Source organism: Argentina silus (assembly GCF_951799395.1).
Source record: "Argentina silus genome assembly, chromosome: 14".
NCBI lineage: Eukaryota > Metazoa > Chordata > Actinopteri > Argentiniformes > Argentinidae > Argentina > Argentina silus.
In genome coordinates, this window is record NC_139668.1 from 17,559,084 (window position 1) to 17,583,145 (window position 24,062).

General features: G+C 45.4%; 5 protein-coding genes across 5 annotated transcripts in view; 2 read left to right on the top strand and 3 right to left on the bottom strand.

The window, feature by feature from the left end:
* The window catches only part of cnsta (consortin, connexin sorting protein a), a 22,165-nt gene extending 17,830 nt beyond the window's left edge, over positions 1-4,335 (bottom strand). Inside the window, exons 1-2 of the mRNA XM_083684342.1 lie at positions 4,222-4,335; positions 702-794 (exon numbers count right to left, since the gene is read on the bottom strand). Coding sequence (XP_083540468.1) covers positions 702-711 — 10 coding nt within the window. The 5' untranslated portion in view covers positions 712-794; positions 4,222-4,335. The remainder of the gene's footprint in view (positions 1-701; positions 795-4,221) is intronic.
* Positions 4,336-4,685: 350 nt separating this feature from the next.
* On the bottom strand, positions 4,686-9,723 carry tfb2m (transcription factor B2, mitochondrial). The gene is made up of 10 exons (XM_083685347.1): positions 9,580-9,723; positions 8,594-8,882; positions 8,156-8,345; positions 7,924-8,015; positions 7,556-7,709; positions 7,294-7,442; positions 6,976-7,065; positions 6,692-6,751; positions 6,014-6,162; positions 4,686-5,831 (listed from the first exon to the last, which is right to left on the bottom strand). The coding sequence occupies exons 2-10, from the start codon at positions 8,846-8,848 to the stop codon at positions 5,642-5,644; spliced, it is 1,329 nt and encodes a 442-aa protein (XP_083541473.1). The 5' UTR covers positions 8,849-8,882; positions 9,580-9,723; the 3' UTR covers positions 4,686-5,641.
* A 303-nt stretch (positions 9,724-10,026) lies between these two features.
* On the top strand, positions 10,027-15,851 carry LOC310814924 (saccharopine dehydrogenase-like oxidoreductase). The gene is made up of 12 exons (XM_083684492.1): positions 10,027-10,411; positions 11,566-11,678; positions 12,242-12,322; positions 12,852-12,981; positions 13,139-13,188; positions 13,323-13,453; positions 13,572-13,689; positions 14,108-14,227; positions 14,425-14,481; positions 14,615-14,726; positions 14,874-14,955; positions 15,051-15,851. Exons 1-12 carry the CDS (start codon positions 10,213-10,215, stop codon positions 15,139-15,141), a joined length of 1,284 nt encoding a protein of 427 aa, XP_083540618.1. The 5' UTR covers positions 10,027-10,212; the 3' UTR covers positions 15,142-15,851.
* Positions 15,852-16,042: 191 nt separating this feature from the next.
* On the bottom strand, positions 16,043-16,784 carry pfn4 (profilin family member 4; the record flags this gene model as incomplete). The annotated part of the gene is made up of 4 exons (XM_083685265.1): positions 16,043-16,097; positions 16,200-16,305; positions 16,413-16,547; positions 16,668-16,784. 4 exons carry the CDS (start codon positions 16,782-16,784, stop codon positions 16,069-16,071), a joined length of 387 nt encoding a protein of 128 aa, XP_083541391.1. The 3' UTR covers positions 16,043-16,068.
* Positions 16,785-17,575: 791 nt separating this feature from the next.
* On the top strand, positions 17,576-20,314 carry asb13a.1 (ankyrin repeat and SOCS box containing 13a, tandem duplicate 1). The gene is made up of 6 exons (XM_083684662.1): positions 17,576-17,685; positions 17,880-18,067; positions 18,307-18,463; positions 18,876-19,010; positions 19,652-19,843; positions 20,135-20,314. Exons 1-6 carry the CDS (start codon positions 17,643-17,645, stop codon positions 20,263-20,265), a joined length of 846 nt encoding a protein of 281 aa, XP_083540788.1. The 5' UTR covers positions 17,576-17,642; the 3' UTR covers positions 20,266-20,314.
* The last annotated feature ends 3,748 nt before the right edge of the window (positions 20,315-24,062 follow it).

Below are 24,062 nucleotides of genomic sequence, written 5' to 3' on the forward strand. Positions count from 1 at the left end.
TAATGGAATGAGGAACAAGTCAGTTCTGCTTTCCTACGTGTGGATCTACCAATCTGTCTGCACCTCCTCCTGCAGGACGCTCGTTCGAGATGCAAACACTTGCAAGTTTATCAACGGCGGTTTGGGGCAGGAGAGGCAGGAGAGGCAGGAGAGGCAGGAGGGGCAGGAGAGTGTTATAGTGTTATATTGCTTTCAGCATTGGTCTACTGTGTCATCACACTACAAGAGGACTAGCATGCATTGTGGCCATGTGTGGCATGCCTCTTTGTACATTTCTGCCCTGAGAGTGTTACAAAGCAGCCGTTCACTTTCTTTCAGAACGTGAACTCACAACTTGTGTTGCATGGTTTTCCACATTTTTTTGGAAGTGGAGACAGATGCTGTGAGTTTTAGAAACCTGCCCATTTCGACTAGCTGTGATCACTCCAAGATGGTTCCTGTGTGGAGTTTAGCGAGAAACAAGAAGCGAAAGCGGCGGGTGTTTTTCTAAATAAATGTTCTGCGGTGAAACTTAACAATGTTATGATTTTGTTCCCCCTCCCCGGAAACGGGCGATTTGGCGGTTAATCACGATTATTTGTCTGGCAATTGTCGTGAAAGCCCTAACTGTTTTTCAATCCAATTGGCTCCCAGTCATCCTGCTACAGAGTCAGACTGGAGAACACTGTGACGATTGATGAGGTCATCTGACCTTCACTGACCTTCATCCATGAGGCTCAGCCTCGGCAACCGTTAAGAATGAAGGTCAACTCCGCCCCCAACCACACCTAGCCACACGCCTCCTCCTCCTCCTCCTGCAGAGAGAGTGAGAGAGAGAAGAGAGGGAGAGGGAGTGAAAGAGAGAGTGAGAGTGAGTAAACAAGTTTAACGTCATTCCTGAGTAACCAAACAGCAACAAAACAAAAGTAAACAAAAAATTAAGCGAACCACCACACACTTAGCACAAACCAGGAATGTTTTCTGTCAAATCGAATCAACACACAATAACATTAGCACACAGACTCAGGGACAGACACAGACACACTCACACACACACACACACACACACAAGGTTCAGCACACATGTGATTCATGGCTTGTAAGGTGTCATGGACTTCCCTGCACTGTTAAGAGTGAGAGGTTCTGACATGCAGAGAAACAGCAGGGAAACAAACACATACACACTCACAGGTGTACACACACCCCACACCCCCCCCCCCCCCCCCCACACACACACACACACACACACACACACACACACTTATTTAAGTCTCTCAATGGAGCAGCACTGTCCTGGTTTTCTCCAGCAGCAGGCTAATTACTACTCTCTGCTGTGCTCGCTGAAGGAGAAGAAACGGAGCTAATAACAGAGAGCTCAGCACCGCTAAGGCCGCGTCCCACTGGGGCCGGGAGACTGGGGCCGGGAGCGAGAGAGGGCGCTGGGGTAGACAGCTGCTGTGGCTTATGCAACCTCGCCTCCTGAATTACAGGTGTTGCTTGGACTGCATTTCCCAGGGGTCTGTGTGTGTGCAACCAGGCGTGTTGGTGGCAGTCGAGTTTGTTATTGTGAACCCCTCCCACGTCACCAGTTTACACTCAGCCATCAGGTGTGTGTGTGTGTGTGTGTGTGTGTGTGTGTGTGTGTGTGTGTGTGTGTCGAGCTTACCAGGCTACCTGAGGGGCACTGTTCTGTTTCTGTACTAATTAGGCAGGAATGTTGCCATGAGTAGATTAGCTCCTACCCCCCACCACAAAGGCCTGCCTGCCGCCCGGCTGGTCGCCCTGGATTTCAACATCTCCACCTGCTGCTTATGAGAGCATATCAGGCTCATCTCCATCACAGACAGACAGACAGACGGACAGACAGACAGACAGACAGCTGTGGTTCCATTCTCTACCCTTCTGCCCAAAGTGTGCACTCGTTAACTAGGCGTACCTTACATTGATTTACGTAACAAAGAAAATAATCTCCTCAGTTCCAGGTTGGTGAGTGACACTAGGGTGCTCTGTGTCTCCCTTTATCCCCACTCTGCCTCCTCCGATCTCTCTCTACCTCATCTCTGTCTGTCTGTCTGTCTGTGTGTCTGTCTGTGTATCTGACACCCCCCCATCACCGCCCCTCTCTCCCTCCCCTGTCTCTCCATCCATCAATCATCTCCTCTCTTTGTCTGTGTCTCTGTCTGTTCTCTTCCAGGGGGCCCATGAATAATGAAACACAGAAGGTCAGTGCAGACAAGTCCATGAAACGAGAAAGGGTCAAAAACATAATAGGGCTCGATCTGGGCTGGTATCCAGCCCAACCGAACGACACCCACACACAAACACACACACACACACACACACACACACACACGAAGGAACATGCAGAGGCGTATTCTCTCTCTCTCCTCTTTATTCACCCTTTTAAATCATGCCCTCGCACTCTCTGATCCTGAAAAACTAGCCTAACTGGACTGAATTTTATCATCACTCCGCAGCTAGAGAATTAGCCTAGATCTTCTTCTGGTTAGTTTTAAAGAAGAGCCTTGTTTAAAACTAACCACACAAACAGTGTTCTGTTAAAAAAAATATATATATTCTAGCATTGTAACTGCCAATGGCTCCTGGTCTGAGCATTGATTACTTTATCTTATGATGACTGATGGATAGATGATTCACTTACTTAAACAAATGTATTTGCTGTAAGGCGCTTTGGATAAAGGCGTCTGCTAAATGCCATAAATGTAAAATGCAAATGAATGAGCCATTCCATGTCCTCTCTGAAGGGCCCTTTGTGAAAAGCGTGTTTAAGAGTAGGCTGGTGCACTTCTTGCGTGACTCATGGAAAACAAACCCATAAAGGCCCAATGAATACTCATGTGTTGTGTCTGTTCTAACCTCACACCAATCTCAAGAGTAAAATTGTTTTTACTCACATAACGAGTAGACTACCACACAAAACACCTCAGCGGAGAGCCATAGTCTACAGTCTACCCCCCCTCCCCAAACCCCCCCTTACAACACAACCACAGTTAGTGGAATGTGAGAGAGAGAGAAAGCAACAAGCTGAATACTTTCGAGAAATCATCTTGTTGTATACACAGTGCACATGACGCCAAGGCTAATCTCCAGCGTTTGCCACCAAAAAAAACACACATGTTCGTAGGCAAACACCCTGATGGGCCTCTATGATCACACTTTCACTTAACCAGAGTTTTGGGGAAGTGTCAAGGAGAGAAAAGCACTGGTGAGAGTAAACCTGAAGTGAGAGTAAACCTAGGCTTGAGAGAGAATTACTGAGGTCCAACTGGTCTGAGTGACCTTAGATATGGACATTTGTTTAGTGTAAACAAAAAAACAAACAAAAGGATTTATTAAAAAAAAAAAAAAAAAAAAAAAAAAAAGGAATATCCTGTCATGGAAATAAACTGCACTTAGCCTACTTTGTCATCAGAACAGGGTGCTGAGCCACGGACATATCCCTAAGGTGCTGGGCCAGCTGATGGTGACGACATGACACTTACATAACAGCCAGAAGTGTGTTATTGGAAGTAACTTTATCGACCATTCGCATCAACTATTCCATCAGTTTAGAGACCCTTGAATTCAGGTGACAACCTGGCCAAAGATAAAACCAAACCCAATCTGGCAAACAAGACACCTGACATCTGTCTGACTGACATGACTTACAGTACATCATGACAAACCCGTAATATCGTAGATTCACACCTCCGTACCCAACTACCTCTAGTAGAACAGAGTTCGAACATGCATTGCCTCTAACCGATTAAGATGTATTATGTGTCAGAGTAAGGTAACAGTTTGAGTTGCGGCTTGAGGGTCGAGGGTTGCAATGCACCGACAGAGACACAGGGCTTGATGTAGTATGACCCGTACACGATGAGTAGAAAAAGCAAGCTAACCCGGGTTAGCTAAGTTAGCTAGCTACTGACACTGTATCGGTTTATTATTTTTTGTCCTACTAAACAACTAGTGTAAATAGCAACGCCCTGCGTTACTGCAGCCGATATCAAAGTTAAAAAAAAAAATCAGTCGGAAACAAACCCGATTTTACTGTCTCCTAAATAGTATAGATCGAAAGCCTAGCTAGTGGATCTGCTGTAATTACACATCTGGATATGAAACCAGCTGGCTATGTGTTCTTCTTCATGGCTTTTACGCGAAACCTGAACCTACGGTAGATCGATATCATCATCAAGTCGTCTTCTTGTGCACTTGTCAACTAACAAAAACGGTACTTACGATTGAATTAATGCGGTGTGTTGTATTCCGTGAGCAGGGCACCGAGCAGGGCATTCATTTACCTAGCTAGCTCTTGACTGTCTGATCTGCAGGTCCGTCGCTATGCTCTTTCATGGCACTGAAGGTTGTGTTGTAACGCGTCTATGGGTTTTAGGTGTTTTATCGACATCGTGTGGCAGGACAGTGTTAGTACACACAGGTGAAGACAGTTAGATAACCTGGACGGGCTTCGGCGCTGTGCTCACCATTTCATTGGATGTTTCATACCAAGAGCCTTCCCCCCACATGCCCTATGAGAGTCGTCTTTTCTGCCGGGTAGGACTGATTTCCAGAGTTGTTACTAGGCTACTTTCTGCAATGGATTTCCCCAGGTTTTCCAAACTAGGACAGCCTGGTCTCAGCGAGGTTAGGCCATAAGTCATGATGCTTTGACATTTGATTACATCACACAACGGGCACTGGGGTGGAGTAATATTTTCTTTATTTCTTATATCAAATATGCATAAATGATGTATAAGAAAAAATGGTATTGCATTGTGATAAAATACTTTGGAAACGCATGACCAAGTAGGCTATCATAATTCAAAATATTTTCATACATAGCTCCATTGCTTCCAATGGTAACGGAAGCCAACCATTCAATACGACTATGAGCATTTGTGTGCTTTAAACACACATACAACAACAGAGACAATGCCATCTTCTTTACCCACCTGAATTGCAAAGGCATATGAATGCATGACCAAAATCATGTTTGACTTTGCAGGTCATTAAATGGGTTGAGTTCACCAGAATCATCACCAGACGTTTAGAAATAGGACGTACACTAGTTACCAAGACACAAAACTACACAAGCAGTAGGCACTGGGTATCACAGCTGTACGATCCAATTCATGTCATGTGCTGCATTAGCAAACCTACAGTATTAAAATGCATGAATAACAGAATTGAAGGGCCATAACTTCTTAACTTGCTGTTTTCTTGCCTTGCAAATAATGTAACATTTCTGTTGCCTCTACCACTGATACAGGGTCATATTATTTTAATGTATTGCATGAAATGAAAATGTGGAGTTAGCTGAAGAATTTCGCAGGTGAGCAGTGTGCCTTCAATTACATATGTGAAAAACACCCGGTTGAAATCCCCGCCCCCATTTGAAGCACTCCTCCATTCGTCGGTAGGATCTGCGTGTCGCTGGTGAAATTCACCGGATGCACCGCCTCCACTCAATTTAAGTGCAGTCTGACTTGGTGAGACTAGGGGCAGGGTAATCTGATAATAGGCCTGTTTCAGGGGCAACAGCATCTACATTGTACTGAGCCTCTCTCAGGCCAGTCCACTTCAGTCTTTACACCTGTCAGTCCAGTAGCCCTCCAGTCCTGAGGGTGTGTGTGTGTGTGTGTGTGTGTGTGTGTGTGTGTTAGGCCCAGCCCTCTTTCTGGGTGTTTTGCAGTATCTCCTCATAGAGCCAGCTCTGGGTGAACTCCTGGGATTGTTCCATCAGCTCAAACAGCTGTTTGTACTCTTCAGGATACACATGGCCCGTCAACACATCCTCCTGCATCCCCATCTGCTTCAGCAGCTTAGGACCACTGTCTGGACTCCACAGGCTAGAAGAGGGGGCAGAGGAGGAGGAGAGAAGGGGGGGAAGAAAGAGAGCAGCTTATCAGAGAGTCTGTGTGTGTGTGTGTGTGCGCATGCTGGTGTGTGTGTGTGCATGTGTGTGCATGTATATGCTGGTGTGTCTGTGTGTGCACATGCTGGTGCGTGTGTGTGTGTGTTTGTCACTTACTTGAGCCTGTCCACCAGCAGGGACTTCCTCTTGGCCAGACACTGTTTGACCATGATGACCAGGGTGGCAGCGTTGGAGGGGGTGAGGGAGGAGGAGAACAGGTCCTCCCGAGGCCTCAGACGCACCAGACACAGGTGGTTATTGGGAAGCTAGGAGAGGGGAACACACCACAGACACAGTCAAGAGGTTTTCCTGTCGATTGTGTCCGAAAGAGCTAGACTATGGAAACTAATTAAGTAGTCATTTTGATACCCAGACTTGTAGAACCCTTTTTTTTTCCCCTCTTGGCTCTTTTTGAAACCTCCCTCTTCGTGGGAATCATATCATAATTGTATCTATACGAAAATCAACAGACAATTCATATCCTGACACAATATGGTCATCGGTTGGCTGTTGAAACACATGGTGTCATTTTGACGGGCAGAAAACAACCACCTTAAGCTGCATTCACACTCCATCACAGTCGCCTACAAACTCCACAAAATGTGTGATCTGCGACGTCCCGATCCATATCAAAACATGTTTGACATTTGATTGCACCCGATTGTGCACATTCCACTCATGCCTGACATTCCACGGCGAAGTCGTTATGTTTGAAGGCATTTTTCCTCTCTGTGTAATGTGAAAGGTTATCTGACCAGGATGTAAGAATGTTAAACACTGTGTGGGCAGCCTCACCACGCTCTTGGGGATGGCCATCCTGTTCTTAGATGACGTCACAAAGGAGGACCAGGGCTCCTGAAAGACGGGACCGAGAGGAGAGGAGAGGAGGATCAGTGAGATGCATTTGTCCATGTCAAGTCTCACACTGCACAATTAGCTGAGCAGTTTAATGATCTAGGACACAGGCAGACATGCTATCTCTCTTCCCCCCTATCCCCACCATGACCTAACCATCCCCATCCCTATCCTCCTTTCCCCCTCTGACCCTCTCCTTCCTTCCTTCCTTCCTTCCTTGTTACCTTGTGCAGTAGCTCTATGTCACAGGCAATCTGCCATAGAGCACCAAAGGCTCTGTAGTTCTGCATGTCTCCTGGCCTGGCCATCAGTTTCTGTGGGAGAGCAAGAACATTCATCTTCATCATCATCATCATCCTCCTCCTCCTTCTCAACCATTCATTTTGAACATGTGGGAATATTACTACAAGGGCAGCGGTGTCTGATTATTTTCTTTTCATGTTAGAAATTCTAGAATTGTGATATCATGGTCAAATTGGACATTTGGGTCATACATACAGTAAGGTTGTGGTTATGGTGTGTGTGTGTGTGTGTGTGCTCACCAGGTACTCCTTCTCGCTGATGAGCAGGTTTAACTCAGTGCGACCGTAGCGGTAAACAGACAGACGTTCAAACAGAGCGTAGGCCAGCTTCCATAGCATGCTCCTCTCATTACGCTGGGGGAGGATCCCTACCACCTTCACAGGGACATCTGAACACACACAGTTTTTCAGTTGTGTATTATTTCCTGTGTGTGTATTTATGTGTGGGTATGTGTGTGTGGGTATGTATGTGTGGGTCTGTACATGTGGGTCTGTGTCTTACCGTCAGTCCAGTTAGCCTCTGAAATCCCCAGGTCAGTGAAGAGTTTCTCAGAGTACATTGCAGGGGCTCTAATGACGCCATGGCTGATGGGATCCAGCCTGAAGAAGTCAGCGTGGAGCACCTCCAACTGCCCATCCAGCCTGCTCTCAAAAGCCTTGAACACACACACACACACACACGTTAGAATTTTGGTACAATGCAAATCTATGCATATGAACGTACGGTGGCTAAGACCAAATCTTCTTTATTCAATTCAAGTAAAGTGTGCTTTAATAAAGGACGGTGTGACATCCTAGAGGTTGTGATGGTAACGGTGTATCAGAGCTTAGCTCGGTGGCCTGAACCCATCCACTCTAGTCCAAACTCACCTGGAGGTCAGGTAGGAAACATCTGTCACTCTCTAGCGCCACCACTCTCTGAGCTCCGGCATTCAGCAATGTCCGTGTCAGCACCCCTGGCCCTGAGACACACACACACACACACACTTGTGACTAACAGGGTACACACACAAATGACAACCCACTCATTAACCATGGAGCACCAATCAAAGCAAGAAATTCAAACTCTCTCTCTCTCTCTCACTCACACACACACACACACCTGGATTGCAATCAAAGATGGTGGCCTTGCAGTCCTCCAGGTCTGGCCCTAGGTGGTGTGTGATGAGGCTGGCGAGGGCTGGCTCTACGATGAACCGTCTCATACTCCTGCAGGTCTGAGCCTTCAGAGTGTTCTCCTCCACGTCCCCGAGGTCCAGGAAGTCATACCGGCACAGAGGACGACTCTGACCCTTCACACACAAACAAACAACAACAGAATACAAATGTGCTCTCTTTGTCTTTCCTCTCTCTCTCTCTCTCTCTCTCTCTCTCTTTCTTTCTCCTTCCTTCACAGACATTCACTTTGTGTATTACACATTACATTCACACTATACTGAGTTTCCTTTTTCTGCATCTGATCTCTTCTGATCGTTTCCATGCTCTGTTTTTCTGTTGTAAATATCTCAATCCCCCCCCCCCCACCAAACAGTAGGCCTACCTTGACAGACACAGCAACAGCGGACAGGTTTCTCTGGGTCAGGGCTGAGGAGGAAGAGGTCCTCTCTGCTCTACCCTGCTGGGGCTGGGGCCTGCCGGGTCCTGAGGACAGGGAGTCCAGGCTGTAGGCCCGTCTCTGGGTCAGGGCTCTGGGGCCACAGGCAGAGCCAGGCTGTCTCAGACAGCGTCTGGCTTGGGGGCGACAACAGGCAGAGCGTGTTGCCAACACCACCAGTCTACACACCTGAGAGGACATGGTGGTCGGATTGGAGGGGCAGGGAGGTCACTGCCTGTCAATGAAGAAGTAGATAATAATTTATTCTTGTGCAGTGGGTGACCAACAGTGTTGATTCAACGCAGCTATAAATTAGAAGTTTTGCCACAAAGTATTTATGTTTACCACGGTTGTTTTTGGGGTGCTGATGTACGCTACTGTACACTGGGTGGGTCACAGACTCCCAGATGTACAGTAGCTAGCACTGAAGACAGGCGGCCGACCAAACTATGATCGGTTGCATCTGCATATGCCCTTGAATTGAGACTGTCTGATGATATACGTCTTTAATGTATGGATGCAAGTGAGGATAAACATCACAATGTACAGCTCCTTGGTAATGTTTCTCCCTTATTTACATGGCTAGGCTCCTTGACTGCCCTTATCAAACGAATTAATAACTTCCGAAATACCTGAATTGTCGTTAAGGACAGATAACGTTAAAGAATCAAGTACTCCAGTGTGATCAATGAAGACACAAGTAGCAATATCTAACGTAGGTAGACAACAGTCATTGCTGTCAAAATAATAACTGGAATAGTAAATCAACGGCCACCCAAAACAATAGGGTTAGGTTTAATTGTGGATAACTGATAGCAGTGTGAAAACTTTAGATAATGATAACTGTAGCTTTGGCAAAATAGCTAGCTAACGGCGTCAGTCAACGACAGCAATAAGAAGGCCCATTCTTATCCGTTTAAAAATTGACATACCTTACAACGATTTCTTTTGTCGTCTTGATTTGGCACTTTCATTCATCGAGGGACTGCAAATTTATTCCCAAATGTTGTCAAAATGCAGTGACATTGAACACGCATTTTGACCCTGCCTTGTTGCTTTTGCAACTGGCTTTTCACGCATGGGCCACATGTATTCTACGTCACTTTCCAGCGACCGTTCAAAATAAAGATGGATTGACAGTGGAGAGATCCAATAACAATCTGCAGGTTTTACCACTACGTCGAAATACTCTTATTTGATTGGATTGTAGTTAGAGATAAGTGTTTCAATTGGTTGTCACGCGTAATGCGGATGTGCAGTTTCAATGCTTTAATCCTTAAATTGAGATCATAACAGTTTTCTAACAAATATAGAGTAGCTTTCTTGTATTAGTTCATAATAATAAAACGGTTAGTGCACCAAGCCCTATTTGCATTGAAGTCTGCGTGCTATACATGGTGATTAGTGCTGCGACCAACCATCGTTCAGCTGAGCTCCATCAGCATCATCAGGCTACGGAAGTAATCGTTGGCAAGAGCTGTCAAAGATAGGTGTACGCAGCGCATCGCATTCATTCTCTCTCAGATTATTGCACGGTGTAGACTGCGCCCTCAGTATCTGGCACTATGGCGATGGTCGATACCTCCTCCAACAGACCGTATCATATTATTATTTTCGGAGCTTCGGGTTTTACTGGGCAGTTTGTGATTGAAGAGTTGGCTCGAACCTCGTCCGAGGGTCCAAGCGGTACGCTGAAATGGGCCATTGCCGGGAGGAGCAGACAGAAGCTGGAAAAAGTTCTGGAGCAGGCCGCCGGAGCCCTCAGTACGTGCGTTTTGTTTACTTAACATGACTTATTAGGCAGCTATATATATGGATGTCTCTTCCAAGCACCACATATGCATTGACGCTAATCAGATTTCCATGCTTGGTCGATATTTCTAGGTGGGTTCGGTGTTACTGAGCAAGCTCAAGTTAAACCTGAGCTTAGTCATGGTATCAGTTAACCCAGTGTTTTGACCTGTAACCCACATTATAACTGTAAGATCCTGTCTTCACATGTTTTGCACTCAGGGCATACATTTGCACCGCATGGGCACCCACAAAGAATGTCTGCAAATGCTTGGGAAAGATATGCGGTCAGACCAGCTGACTCCGACTACAAAGTTGTCCAAAGATCTCTATGCAACACCTATGTATTCCTTCCAAAAAGTCAGTATTAGTTTTAGATTAGGGCGCTTACCAGCGTTAGCTTGGTCAGGGGAGGGATCATTTTTAATGGAGAGAAGAGCACGGAGAATGCAGTCATTATTTGTTCCTGCGCCCCGCTGCTCTCCTGGGATAACCAGCAGCATCCTGACCAACAGCTGATGGAAAATACCCCAACAGTGACATCAAGCCTACCTGTGACTAGCACTGTTACCCAAGTCTATGCCCATATATGTTTCTGAAATGGTGGGTCAAATACAAATAGCAGATTTGCCTGCTCCTTTGCACTTGTTTGGAAGATGTAGCTGTCTGACATTTGTATATGACTCGTTTTATATGACTTGTTTTTACAGCCCTGGTCATTCAGAGTTTTATCAGGCAGTATTTCACTCTGCCTGCAATACCATGCAAAGTGTTGGGGCACAGAAGGGTGCTCGGTGTGTGCTTAGGCCAACAGCTGATAGCTTTCCATGTTTGGTTCTCACATTGTAGAGAGGGGTGACAGTAAACTACAGTACCTACAATGTGCAGTTATACAGCAGTAGCTGGCTGGGCATTGAGATGCAAAGTAGCATCGGAAAGAGTACAGTAGAGTTTATTGTTGATGCTCCCTAAAAAAACATTATTGATGAAGCCAAAGAGATGGGCTATGCATTTTAACACTATAATGTGGCCCATGTGCTCAAAATCTAACTCTTGGTGTTACACAAACCATGCTCCAACCAACTGAGCCGTGTGAAGGTTGAATGAATGTGATCCCTGCTGTGTAGGTAAGCCAGACCTGAGGACAGAAGTGGACGTCATCATAGCTGATGTGGGCGAACCCGACTCCCTGGCTGCCATGTGCAAACAGGGCGTGATTGTTCTCAACTGTGTGGGGCCAGTAAGTAGCCTTCTGACTGTAGAGACATCACAAAAACACACACACACACACACACACACACAATGAGTCTGATTGTCACTGTCAGAAAAGAGAGGCTGTAAAGGAAACAAGTTTCTATGAATCGTAGGAAAAGTTGTGTGGTACATGAGCCCATTGGACTGTTGAGCCCGATTCCCGAAACGTCCCCGATTTCGTCACTCTCCTGTCCTGTGTGCCGTCGGTCTGGAGATAGTGGTGGACGGACACTGATGTCATCACCTCACAGCTTGTGCAAGAGTGTCAGTAATGACGGTCGTTATCACAAATGCACCTTGCTCTGCAGGTCACACACACACACACACACACTAGATTAACCAAGTTACTGTAAAGTGACACATTTGTGGATAACGTGAGAATGCCTGGTCCAGAAGGGACATTTCAACATTAAATGATAATGACGGCCAAACTTCATTCAGACGGAACTTATAATAACTTGTATATAACTTACAAATAATAGTAGAACAGCGTTGATGTAGTAAAACACATACCTCATGCCATGCCTGTGTGTGTTTGTGTGTGTGTAGTACAGGTTTTGGGGCGAGCCTGTGGTGAAGGCCTGTGTGGAGAATGGAGCACACTGCATTGACATCTGCGGGGAACCTCAGGTAAGAACACAGCGGCCCGTTGTCCACGTTTCCCCTCACTCACTCACACTCCCCTGATGGTGAGCTGCTGGTGGTCAGAGAACCAGACCGTGGCTTGGTGAGCTGCTGGTGGTCAGAGAACCAGACCGTGGCTTGGTGAGCTGCTGGTGGTCAGAGAACCAGACCGTGGCTTGGTGAGCTGCTGGTGGTCAGAGAACCAGACCGTGGCTTGGTGAGCTGCTGGTGGTCAGAGAACCAGACCGTGGCTTGGTGAGCTGCTGGTGGTCAGAGAACCAGACCGTGGCTTGGTGAGCTGGTGGTGGTCAGAGAACTAGACCGTGGCTTGGTGAGTGCACCACAGCCAGCTGCTGTTGGCTGAATTGAATGGGTGCTGACTGCCATGCTGTCCCCCATTAGAGCAGACTCTATTAGTGGCCACAGCCTACGCTCCCTGTTTACTCCATGACCAGTCAAATCACATGTTTCTCCTCTATGACAGCTGAATACAGATATTAGAGGAGACTTAATCTCGTGTGTGTGTGTGTGTTAGTTTCTAGAGGGCATGCAGCTGAACTACCACAGCCAAGCAGCAGATAACGGGGTGTACGTTGTCGGGAGCTGTGGCTTTGACTCCATACCTGCAGACATGGGCGTGCTGTACACCAGGGACCAGTTTAAAGGTAGGTGTGTGTGTGTGTGTGTTGTACTTTCAGTTTGTGTGTCTACACGTGTCACACCAACATGTAGTCATTTAATCATTCCTGCCGTCTGTCATGTGAAGCTCGATATCACTCCAATTAGAGCATTAGAGTCTAATATGTACTGCTTTCCTTAAAGGGACACTCACAGCAGTTGAGAGCTTCTTGACGGCCAGCTCAGGGCCTGAGGTAACACTCCATTACCCATAAACCCTCCTTCATATTGTTTGGCCTTCTGTTCTTGCTCTTGATATCAAGTGTCCATTTGTCCTTCCCCTTTTCCCCTTGGTGCCGTCTTCCACGTCCCCCTGCCTCTCCCTCAGGGTGGTGTTATCCACGACGGGACGTGGCAGTCAGCCATCTATGGGTTTGCTGACGGTGGGAAGCTCAAGAGCCTCAGGAGGAAGTTTGGCTATAAGCCCCTCCCTGTGGTGGGATCAAAGATCAAACGCAGGTGCAGTATACTCCATTTTGTGTGCGTGTGTGTGTGGGGGGGGGGGGGTTGTGTGTGTGTGTTTGTGTGTTCATATTGAGGGTTTTTTATGCATGTTACATGTTTGTGTTGTGTGTAGGGGCGCCCTGTTCTTCTCTGATGAGCTGCAGCAGTACACCGTTCCCTTCATGGGAGCGGACCCCTCAGTGGTGAAGAGGACACAGCGTTTTCTTGTGGAAGAACACAACGAGTCCCCTGTGAGTGTGTGTCTCTCTCTCTTTCTCTCTCCCTCTCTCCCTGCCCAGCTCTGTCACTCATTTGAGTGCTAACCACTAATCTAGGAAACATTTTTTTGTTGTGGCTTACTGCCATGGTCTCCTCAGGATCTAATTATAAACGTAGTTTAGAAATCTGATAGAATCAATTCCACTATGAAATGTACTGGATATCCTCTCCAAACCTGATTTTGAAGGATAGTTGCGTCACTTGCTCCAGCACGGCCAGAGTATCAGACCTGGCACTCATACAGACCTTGCTCAGGAAGGTCGCAACATTACAGAACATTCCGCTAAACTTGTGTTGCGTAACACAGACATGCTTCTCTGTCCTGGAGAGTAAATGCACGTTGACTGTTGTCCTAAGTCTATCTTTTGTTTGACCCCTGTGCCCCCCCAGGTCCAGTATGGTGCATATGCAGGAGTAGGGGGCGTGACCAACATCATCAAGATGCTCTTCGCTGGAATGATGTTCTGGTTCTTAGTGAAGTTCAGCTTTGGCCAAAACATGCTGATAAAGGTGACTTTAATGTTGTCCTCGTTCGTTATAATGTCTTTGAACTAAATATGCACATGCAGGGATCAGTATGACTGCAATTGACAGTTGGTAGTGTAAATGTATCTATGACCAGCTATAGATGTGTAATGTCTCTTTACCTCCCTCTCTCTCTCTCTCTCTCTCTCTCTCTCTCTCTCTCTCTCTCTCCCTCCTTTCAGTTTCCTGAGTTTTTCTCCTTCGGGTTCTTCTCTAAAGCAGGACCAACCAGAAAGCAGGTAGAGTTTACAGTGTGTGTGTGACGTTGCAATGTACTGTAAATACATGTGTTGAAATAAACAATGTTCGCTTTGGTTTGCATCATCTCTCTCCTCACTCCACTAGTGATTGGTGTGTTTGTCTGTCCCTCAGATGGAAGGTGCCTCCTTCAGGTTTGCCTTCTTTGGAGAGGGCTACACAGAGGGTCAGGACCCCAGCCAGGGCCGGCCCAACTCCAAGATCCGCACGCTAGTCCAAGGACCAGGTAATTGACTACACTCTACTCCACCCCCATCAAAAACTTTAGGAATAAACGTCTTGCTTCATTCCATTACTCTCCTTTTATATAGGGGCGCTACATCATTCGTGGGGGACAACATGTTTACTGTTACGCTTGTTTCTACTCTTTCAGAGGCTGGATATGTGGCCACGCCCATAGCCATGGTACAGGCAGCCATCACCATTCTGAATGAGCCCAAAGCCCTCCCCAAGAAGTGAGTGTACACACACACACACACACACACACACACACACACACACACACTCTCCAAAGATTGCAGTATTTACACCTGTCTCTTTCTCTCTGTAGGGGTGGTGTGTACACTCCAGGAGCAGCCTTTGCCAAGACTACACTGATTGACCGCCTCAACAAACATGGCATCCAGTTTTCTGTTGTCTAAAGACCCCTGACCCCTGACCCCAGGTCATCAGCACTTGTCCCCCCCCGCTTGCCTGACCAGTGTGAGAGTAGAGGCTCTAAACATTTCACAAGCATCATTTAAAGATGCCTTAGCTACACTAACGGTTTTGCTGGTTTGCAGTTTGTGTCATGTCTCATTAAGAGTAGAAAACAAATATCAATAGAAACGCATACTCTCTCTTCCTCTTCTTGTGTGTGGGTGTGTTTGTGTCAACAACAACAAAAATCTTGACTTTAATATGGTACATTGTGGATGCGCCTGTACGTTATTTTTTTTTCTATTTTTCTTTTCTGACCAGATTTTGCTCGAGTTTAACTAACTGCATCCAAGCACACTTTCTGGGACCTTGTTTCAAAGGAATAAGCATAAAATGGTGGTGGTTGGAAAATCCCTCTTCTACATGTTCCAGTAACCAAATACACACCATTGCAGGGAATGTCAATGAATGTGCATTGGAATTGCATTGTTGAGATTTAAAGTAGTCCTTGCTGTTTGTAAGAAACAGAAATGTTTGGGTACTGATGTGAATAAACATGGAGTGATGGTCCAATGCTGTAATTGTCACATCTGTGTTATCCACTGAGCATGCCCAGAAGTGTGTGTGTGTGCCTGACTGTGGGTTGGTATGCAGTGGACTGGCTCTGTCTTGTTTGCCTACTTGCACTGTGGTTCTGGACAAATAAAGCAAACACTACTGATGCAAACCAGCCCTGTCTGAGTCATGACAGACTTTCAGATGAGTCCAAGAATGGATCTGAAATTCAAAATAGCAAAACACCTTTATTACAAATAAATAATAATAATAATAAACATAATCATAAACCTATATACATGATCATCAGGTGATAGACAGCTTGAATTGTCTTATAATCATCATCATCATTCTGTCCCTCAGTTTCTTCTTTTTCATTTTCCCTTTTCTTTGAGGTATTCCCCTGAAAAGCACATTTACTGGGTTGTTATTCACAATTCATTGAATAATCTCACAATCTGTTTTGTAATCTGGCACAGAAGATGGATCAACGTCATCACTTTACCTAGTTTCTCAACAGCCTCCACACAAACGCCAGGGTACATGGTCTCATTGTACGTGGCGACTAAAATATACAGGGCAGTCTTCACTAGAATCAAGCCATGTGTACCCTGTCAGAAAATGCGTTAATTAGACGAGACCTACAAAGCTGCTGGTGGATTTGAATTTGTCAGCAATATGTTATGTTCATGTAAAGGTTTATTACGAGTATACTGACGCATTTGCAGTATATGGAGTTTCTGTCCGCTCGAACGCAAGTGTATGCTTTGTCTTGGAAGTAAAATCCCCGATCTCTGGTCGATGTCATGTGCTTGAAGGAGTCTATGAACATCTGGGCTTGTTGCGGAAGAATCTGTTAAGTATTACATTTGTATAGTTGTAGCTGAGACTCAATGACAGACCAGTCTTCAATACAGGTTACGATTAGCTGTAGAGGGTCTATGGTTCTTGAAGCTGCAGAGCGATCTGTTACCTGAAATCTTGTCGACGCCGCTGTTACCGTAGCATTCTTCGCCACCAATATGGCAGCGCTTTCCACATGTTTTGTGTCAATAAGACAGTCATTTATCAAATGTTGAAATTGGTTCATTATAGCTAAGCTATGAATTAACTTCGTCTTGCTTGACAGTCCGTGCGCAGCGCCTACCATATGTTTACGTTGACCTGTTACCATGGAGACAATGCCGCCCAACTACTTCCGGTGAATATATGTACTTTTATGTACAAAATAAGAGCGCCCAAGTTAAACTTCATTTAGCATTTAATCATGGTAAATAGGGATCAAGGAACGACAAACAATATGCTAATTATGTTAACAAAAATACATATCAATCAGTTCATGTGTCTTATGATTGTCATGTCGTGTAGCGTGACCCTGCCAGTGCGAGTGTGTGAGTACGCACGCATGTTTGTGGGTGTGAGGCAAGCATGGGATGAGCGTATACTACAGTATAATCAAGTCTGTCTTAGTGTAAAACTCAGATATGTCAATTAGTTGGAAGTTGCACTAAAATGTTTGGGTGGTGTGTACATCATGTATCGAGTACTCTAGTACTCGTACTGAGAGGGACAGTAGAGCAGACATCCAGCAGTCTGATTTATATTGCAAAATGTAGTTTGGAGATTGAGAGAGGTCACCATAAGATATTTGAATGTATCCTATTGGTAGTATATTTGCAATGTCAAACAACATAACAGGTGGTTCCGAGCTGTGTGTGAACAGCCATTGTACTGTAAGCCTACCTATTTATACCAGACAATCCATATCTCATACCTCACATGAGAACTACTACTCCCACAATTCTCTCTGCTGCTTCGCTGTCATCAGTAACATAACACATCATAACAGATGTCACATGGACTATAAATACTCTGCTCGTGTATTTTGTTATACAACATAACTTTAAAATGTCTTTCTCTGCGTTACAAAATTACTAATTCTGCAAGAATGGAAATGACAGCGGCTCGACAAACATCTTTTGGAGACATTGGTGAGATATTTGTTTTGGTTGTGTATGTCACTTGTCAAGATGTTGGTCAGTTGCACTGGAATTAATTATATTAGAAACATACATTTTGTTTGGATTGGATTGGACTATTGATGCATTGAAAAACGCACAGTCAGCATTAGTTCTTGACAGCAAACGCATATCGATGTTCTTCTTGATCATAATCCTTCTTCTAGGGTTTTGGGCGGACCGCACCGCGTTGCATGAGGCTGCGTCGCTTGGCAGGGCCCTGCAATTGAAACAGCTGATCGAGGGAGGAGCATCAGTAAACATGGTGACAGTTGACAACATCACTCCACTCCATGACGCCTGCATACAGGGACAGCCAAACTGTGCCAGACTGCTGCTAGACGCAGGGGCTCAGGTATATCAGAACTATGTTTAATGCACTGTATCCAGACCCGCACACCAATACACCATCACAGACAGGCGGAGCTTTAACAACCAAACATACTGTTGTAGTCAATTGATACCATTCAGTCTTCACATTCAGCAGTCTCTTAAGAGCAGCAGTGGTGATGTCCCTCTTTATCCACTGCATCCCCCTTCCTGGTCTCCTCCCTCCCCCTCTCTGGCCTAACCCTAACCCTAACCCTAACCCAGGTGGACGTGAGGACCATCCACGGCAGCACTCCTCTCTGTAACGCCTGTGCCGCTGGGAGTCTGGAGTGTGCAAAGCTGCTGCTGGAACATGGAGCTACAGTCAACCCCTGCTACACAGCCCTCACCGCCTCCCCCCTGCACGAGGCCTGCATACGGGGTACAACTGGGGCAGGGTTGGGGGGGGGGGGGGGGGGGGTAAGACTTGGGCAATAGAGATACAGGGGTCAGGTGGACAGGAGGGGGAAGACATGGGTGAGGGGGATGAGCTAAGAGTAGAGGGTAAGTTTGGTGGAAAAGGGTTTTTGACTGGAGATGGAAAGATGGTAAGACCAGTAAAAGAGGGGGGTGACCTGGGGAAGGGTGGTGAGACACAGTCAGGGTAAAATAACAGCAAAAGGAGACGTACAGAGGCAAGAAGGGTGAGAATGCAAGAGGGGACATCAAACTGCAGAGCATGTGAGTTTATGCACTGGCCAAGTGTGTAAGATACTCTGTGTGTGTTTTGAAGATTGTCTGTGTAAAATCAACCTTTTGGTTGAGGAGACATATGTCATATGTCTTCACATTAGGTAATCCAGACCTGGTGAGGCTAATGATAGCTAACGGAGCCTTGCTGGAGGCCTATGACATCTACTTCGGTAGCCCTCTTCACAGCGCGTGTGCCAAGGGACATGTGGACTGTGCCAGGGTGCTGCTCAATGCAGGTGAGGAGGAGGAGGAGCGAGAGGAATATGAAGGCAACTTGTAGGCAACCCTACATTTACATTTTTGACATTCAGCAGACGCCTTTGTCCAAAGCGACTTACAACGAGTACATTTGTCTAAAGTGAATGAATCATCTGTACATCAGTCATCAGAAGAAAAACAAATCTATGCTAGGACCAGGGGCCATTGGCAGTCACAATGCTAGAAGAAGGAAGGATTACTTTTTTGAAAATGATTATTTACAGTAGAGAAACTGTACAGGGGGGCAGTGGGGATGAAGAGGTCTTTAGGAGGAACAGTCAAGATGTGGCCTGAAGAGATGGGTCTTCAGTCTACGGTGGAAGATAGGTAGTGACTCTGCAGTCCTGACAGCAGTGGGCAACTGTAATATCATTGGCTCTCTAGAACAGTGCCACGTACTGGACACAATAAACTACAACACACTCTACTCTCATACCAGTGACCGTTGAAAAGAACCAGGCATGCAAAGCTATCATAGTCTCAAGGCATTTGTGGGAGGCAAGCAACACGTCTGGCTTGAGAAACTACAGCTCTCACCCAGGACAATGCCTGTATTGCTGACTCTGCCAAGCGGATAAAACGTTTTCAAACAACTTTAACATTTGTGTTTTGTCCCCAGGTGCCAAGGTGAATGCTGCCAAGTTCCATGAGATAGCTCTCCACCACGCAGCCAGAGTAGAGATGGTGGACATGATTGAGCTGTTGGTGGAGTTTGGGGGCAATGTTTATGCCAGAGACAACCTGGACAGAAAGCCCATAGACTACACCAAGCCCGGATCTCCAACTGAACGCTGCTTGAAGTTTTATGAGAGTAAGTTTCAATGTGCTGCATTAGGATATTCAATTGATTTTCTTTCCAAATAATCTCAGGAACCGGGTACAGCATCCCTCATAAGAGCAACCAAAGATTAATGATTGGACATGAAGTGTATGGCCGCTGTTTTATGAATTAAGTTTGATCATTGTCACTGTCGAAATTCCCACCGTACTTCACTTTAAAAGTGAGCGTGACCAATGACTATCAATCCTCTTTCTGAGTTTGTTTGGTTCGTGTGTATCACCCTCGGTTACCATGACACAGTGTCTGTCCGGCTGTCCTTAGGTACTCCCGTGGGTCTGCAGCAGCTGTGCAGAATTGCTGTGAGGACAATGCTGGGTACCAAGGCTCTGGAGGCCATGGCTCAACTGGACATATCTCACCGCACCAGAAGCTACCTCCTTTATGAGACATGATTAACTCCAATACTCCATTTCTATGAACTGATTCATGAATGGAATTTCAATGAAAGGAAGCTGAGGTGTGATAATTCTGCTTCAGATAATGGCATTGGTAATTGGTGATAACAGGTTTTTATTAGTTTACAGTATACAGTTTAACCTTGACAGTATAAACGTATTTCAAATCAGCCAAGTCTCTCCTCTTGCATCATCTCTTTAATTTAAAAATAGTTTTTTTGTCTACTGTCCAGGGGACACACTACTGTATTTTGTGTTATTTGTTGCACATATTAGCTGTACTTATTGTGATTCATTCATTGAAAAATGCACAGTGCCGTAGATGGATTTGGTGAAGATAGTCATGTGCTATCTCACTATTTGTATGTGTTCTCACGGTTTACATGTATCATATCTTTCAGAGTCAGATATAACGTAACGTTAACGTGTGTTGGTTGGTCATGTGACCACTAGTGTTCTAGGCCGCTTTATCATGTCCATAACTGAAGTTCACTGGCGAATAAATGTATTATTTGTGTTACTGTAATGTATTATTTAAGTCAATACTATAGGACAAAATGTCTGTTGATTTTTGGACAAGTCATACCCCTCAGCTCAGGGGGCCTGTCATATGCCTTAGTGATGTCAAAGGATGACGTCATCGCCTGACATGTATATTTGGTGATGAAACCTGGGATGTCAGTCAGAAATAACAGTTGATACACTTACTTTAACCTGAACACTAATGGACTTTAATCTGAACGCTGATTCCCATCATGGAAGACAATCATAAGGTATGGACACATTATTTATCTTCATATCATAATGCCCTGCAGCTTATTCTGAAGGCAGTTTTTATTAATGTCTTTCAAAAAGTTAACTTAAAACTTTGACAACACTGGTCGAGGCTTCTTGGTGATTTAAATGCTATTGAGATTGTGAGGTACTGGAAATTACTGTTGTTAGAAGCACAAGTATTTAAAGCCAATCCCTTTCCATAAAACACTCTAGCATTCTCTACCGTCTATTATCTTTGATGCCTACTTGGTTGTGTTGGTTAAAAAAACAAACCCTTGGCGATTATTTTACAAATAACTTTTTGTGCGCTAAATTAGCCATAGCTACATCTAACAATTGTATGTCTTGGAAGTACAACACTGGAGGCACAATTTTTGCGAATTATGGATCGGATTTATCGTCAGAAAGCCAGAGGAGGTGCTTCGTAATGTTTGTCTACGAATCAGAATGTTGTTGGCTAGCTTGGCAATATTTAGCCCGGTTGGTGAACGCGTGCTGGATCCCCAGCCAGGGGCAGGGGTTTGGGGGTGAGGCCGAGGTAGGGCGACGAAGGCCGGGTAGGAGAGGGGGAGGCGGGGGGTGAAGGGAGAGGAGAGGAGAGGAGAGGTCAGGCGATAGGGGGCAGAGAAGGGGGAGAGGTGGGAGGGAGACCTGGGCAAAGGTATGGGGCAGACACGAGGGGTGACCGGCTCGTAATGCATGATGGATGGGTGGGAGTTAGAGCCGCTGCTCTGAACCAACCGGGGAACCGTTGTTATGGCAACGCTTGGTTGGGAGCGGAAATGACCCCTGTCGGAAATGACCCCTCTGTGATGTCAAAGGATGACGTCATAGCATGTCAGGCTATATATGGGGATGAAACCTGGGATGTCAGTCAGAAATAACATTTGATGCACGTGCTTGCTCTTTGTATATTTTGGCCTACAACTAGGACACTTTAATGAATTTTCGTCCATCATGGAAGACATTAACAAGGTTTGGAAATGTTTTGTACCTGAATCCCCTCAGCTTATTCTGAAGAAGCGTTTTATTGGTGTGACGAGTGTCTTAAAAACAGACATCTTAGAAACATGTAGAATCAGTGTATCAAAGCCTTGTTAAAACTGACTTTAGATCAGTCCTGGAGGATTACTTCACCTGAACATTTTCTTTGCCTCTTTTTTGCAGCCCAAGAGATCATCCCCTGTTCCTGCACATCCTGTTGAAGCGGCTATGCTTCTGGAGAGCATTGATGAGCCAAGCGATGATGGAACTGACAGAGAGACAGTCAGGTAAAACCATTAACCTTCAATTTTATTAGTGTTGAGGTAATCCTACATTTTTGACAAACGTCTTCACATGGAGCAGGGGCCTCATTTATAACCGTTGCGTTCATTTCACACTAAATGTGTGCGCATGCCTTCTTTTCAAGGCACATTAATAGATTTATGAACAAAACACATACAAAACTTTCAATTATAAATCAGACCCAACTTAAACATGTGTCCATGTGTAATGTCCTAGTAGTAACTCCTCAAATCTGTTTCAACCATTTCTGGTTACACATAAACTCACTCACGAGGCCCCAATTTGATGGAGCAAGTCGTGTTGAGCAGAGCAGAAAATACCTCTGAATTCTCTGCAGCATGATCTTTATTGTAGGCTTGTCTTTAACAACGTGTTTGAGAAAACTGTGATGATTCAACCAGAGTTTAAGTAAACAGTGTGAAAATTCATTTGCGTGTCATGGAAATGCTACTTTCAGTATCTAAAACTCCCATTGGATTATATCTCATTGCATCTATTAGAAATATTAAGGTAAAAATGGCTCCCATATTTGCCCATGCAAATTGTGCCCCCAAGAATTAGACTGTAAGATTAGGTGAGTACGGTCAGATCCTACTACTCTGGTTGCTTTTATTTATCTCTCACTCTCCTCTCTTTATGACCATAGCAGCCCGTCCCAGTCTCCTGACCTGCCTGTCTGCATGGTGGAAGACCTGCCCTCTGAAGGTGTAAATGAGATGGTTAGTTTGTCATGGCTTTTAAACATGGTGTTATTAATCTCATCCCGTTAGTGTGGGCATTGAAAATAATTACGTGGATAGCTACAGTATGTGGTATTTATAGAACAATAAACTGTAGCCTGTAACCTGTGTATAGCTCATGTATTAAAACTTTGCGACCGTTATTGAATTAATTTCTATGAGGAGAAGTGGAATCTCAGCAGCACTATGGGAACTGAAAAGCAGAGTTCCAGCACTGATGAACATCAGAAGGACCATCATTCACTGATTATCAACTTCCTGCAGAACCTAACTGCGGAGTATGTTCTCTCTCCTTTGGTACCATCAATCCCTCTCGGCAATAGGATCATATTTGAAACTGGATTGACTGACTGTTCATCTTTGTGTACTATCACTTACAAATGCTACAATATTGTTTTCAGGCAGTGGATCACGATCCGTGATGGCGACTTTAACCCGGTAAGATTTTTACTGATATGTAATTCAGAATATCATTACAACTCTGCTTTGTGTTTGGCAACTCTTTGTTCAGTAGACATTTGAGAGACGTACATTTAACATGGTCTATCTTCTTCGTGGAACACAGGAGATGAAAGCACAGCTCGCCAACCTGTGTATGAGGATCTTACAGCTCCTCTCAGAGGCCGTGATGAAGCTCATCCTGCCAGGCCTCTACCAGGTACTGGGGGTCAATAGGCATGATGCGACCTCTCCGACATCAACGAGATCTCACTCAGCATCAAGCCGGAAAAGCCACAAGGCTGACTCCCACTCTAGAGAGGTTCGGTTCGATGACGCTGAGGTTCCCAAGAGGAGTGGTAGTGGGAAGTCCTCCACCAGCAGCCATAGAAAGAACGCCATCAGTAAGGAGAACCGCACGATTGGCCGCGGTGGGTGCGATGTGCCCCTGCCTACAAGACTGAGGTAAGTTCACAAATATTCTTCCTTGTGGGCTTGTAGTTGTTATTGTGTGCTTATAAAGTGTTTGATGTTTATAGTTATTTAGGTGTT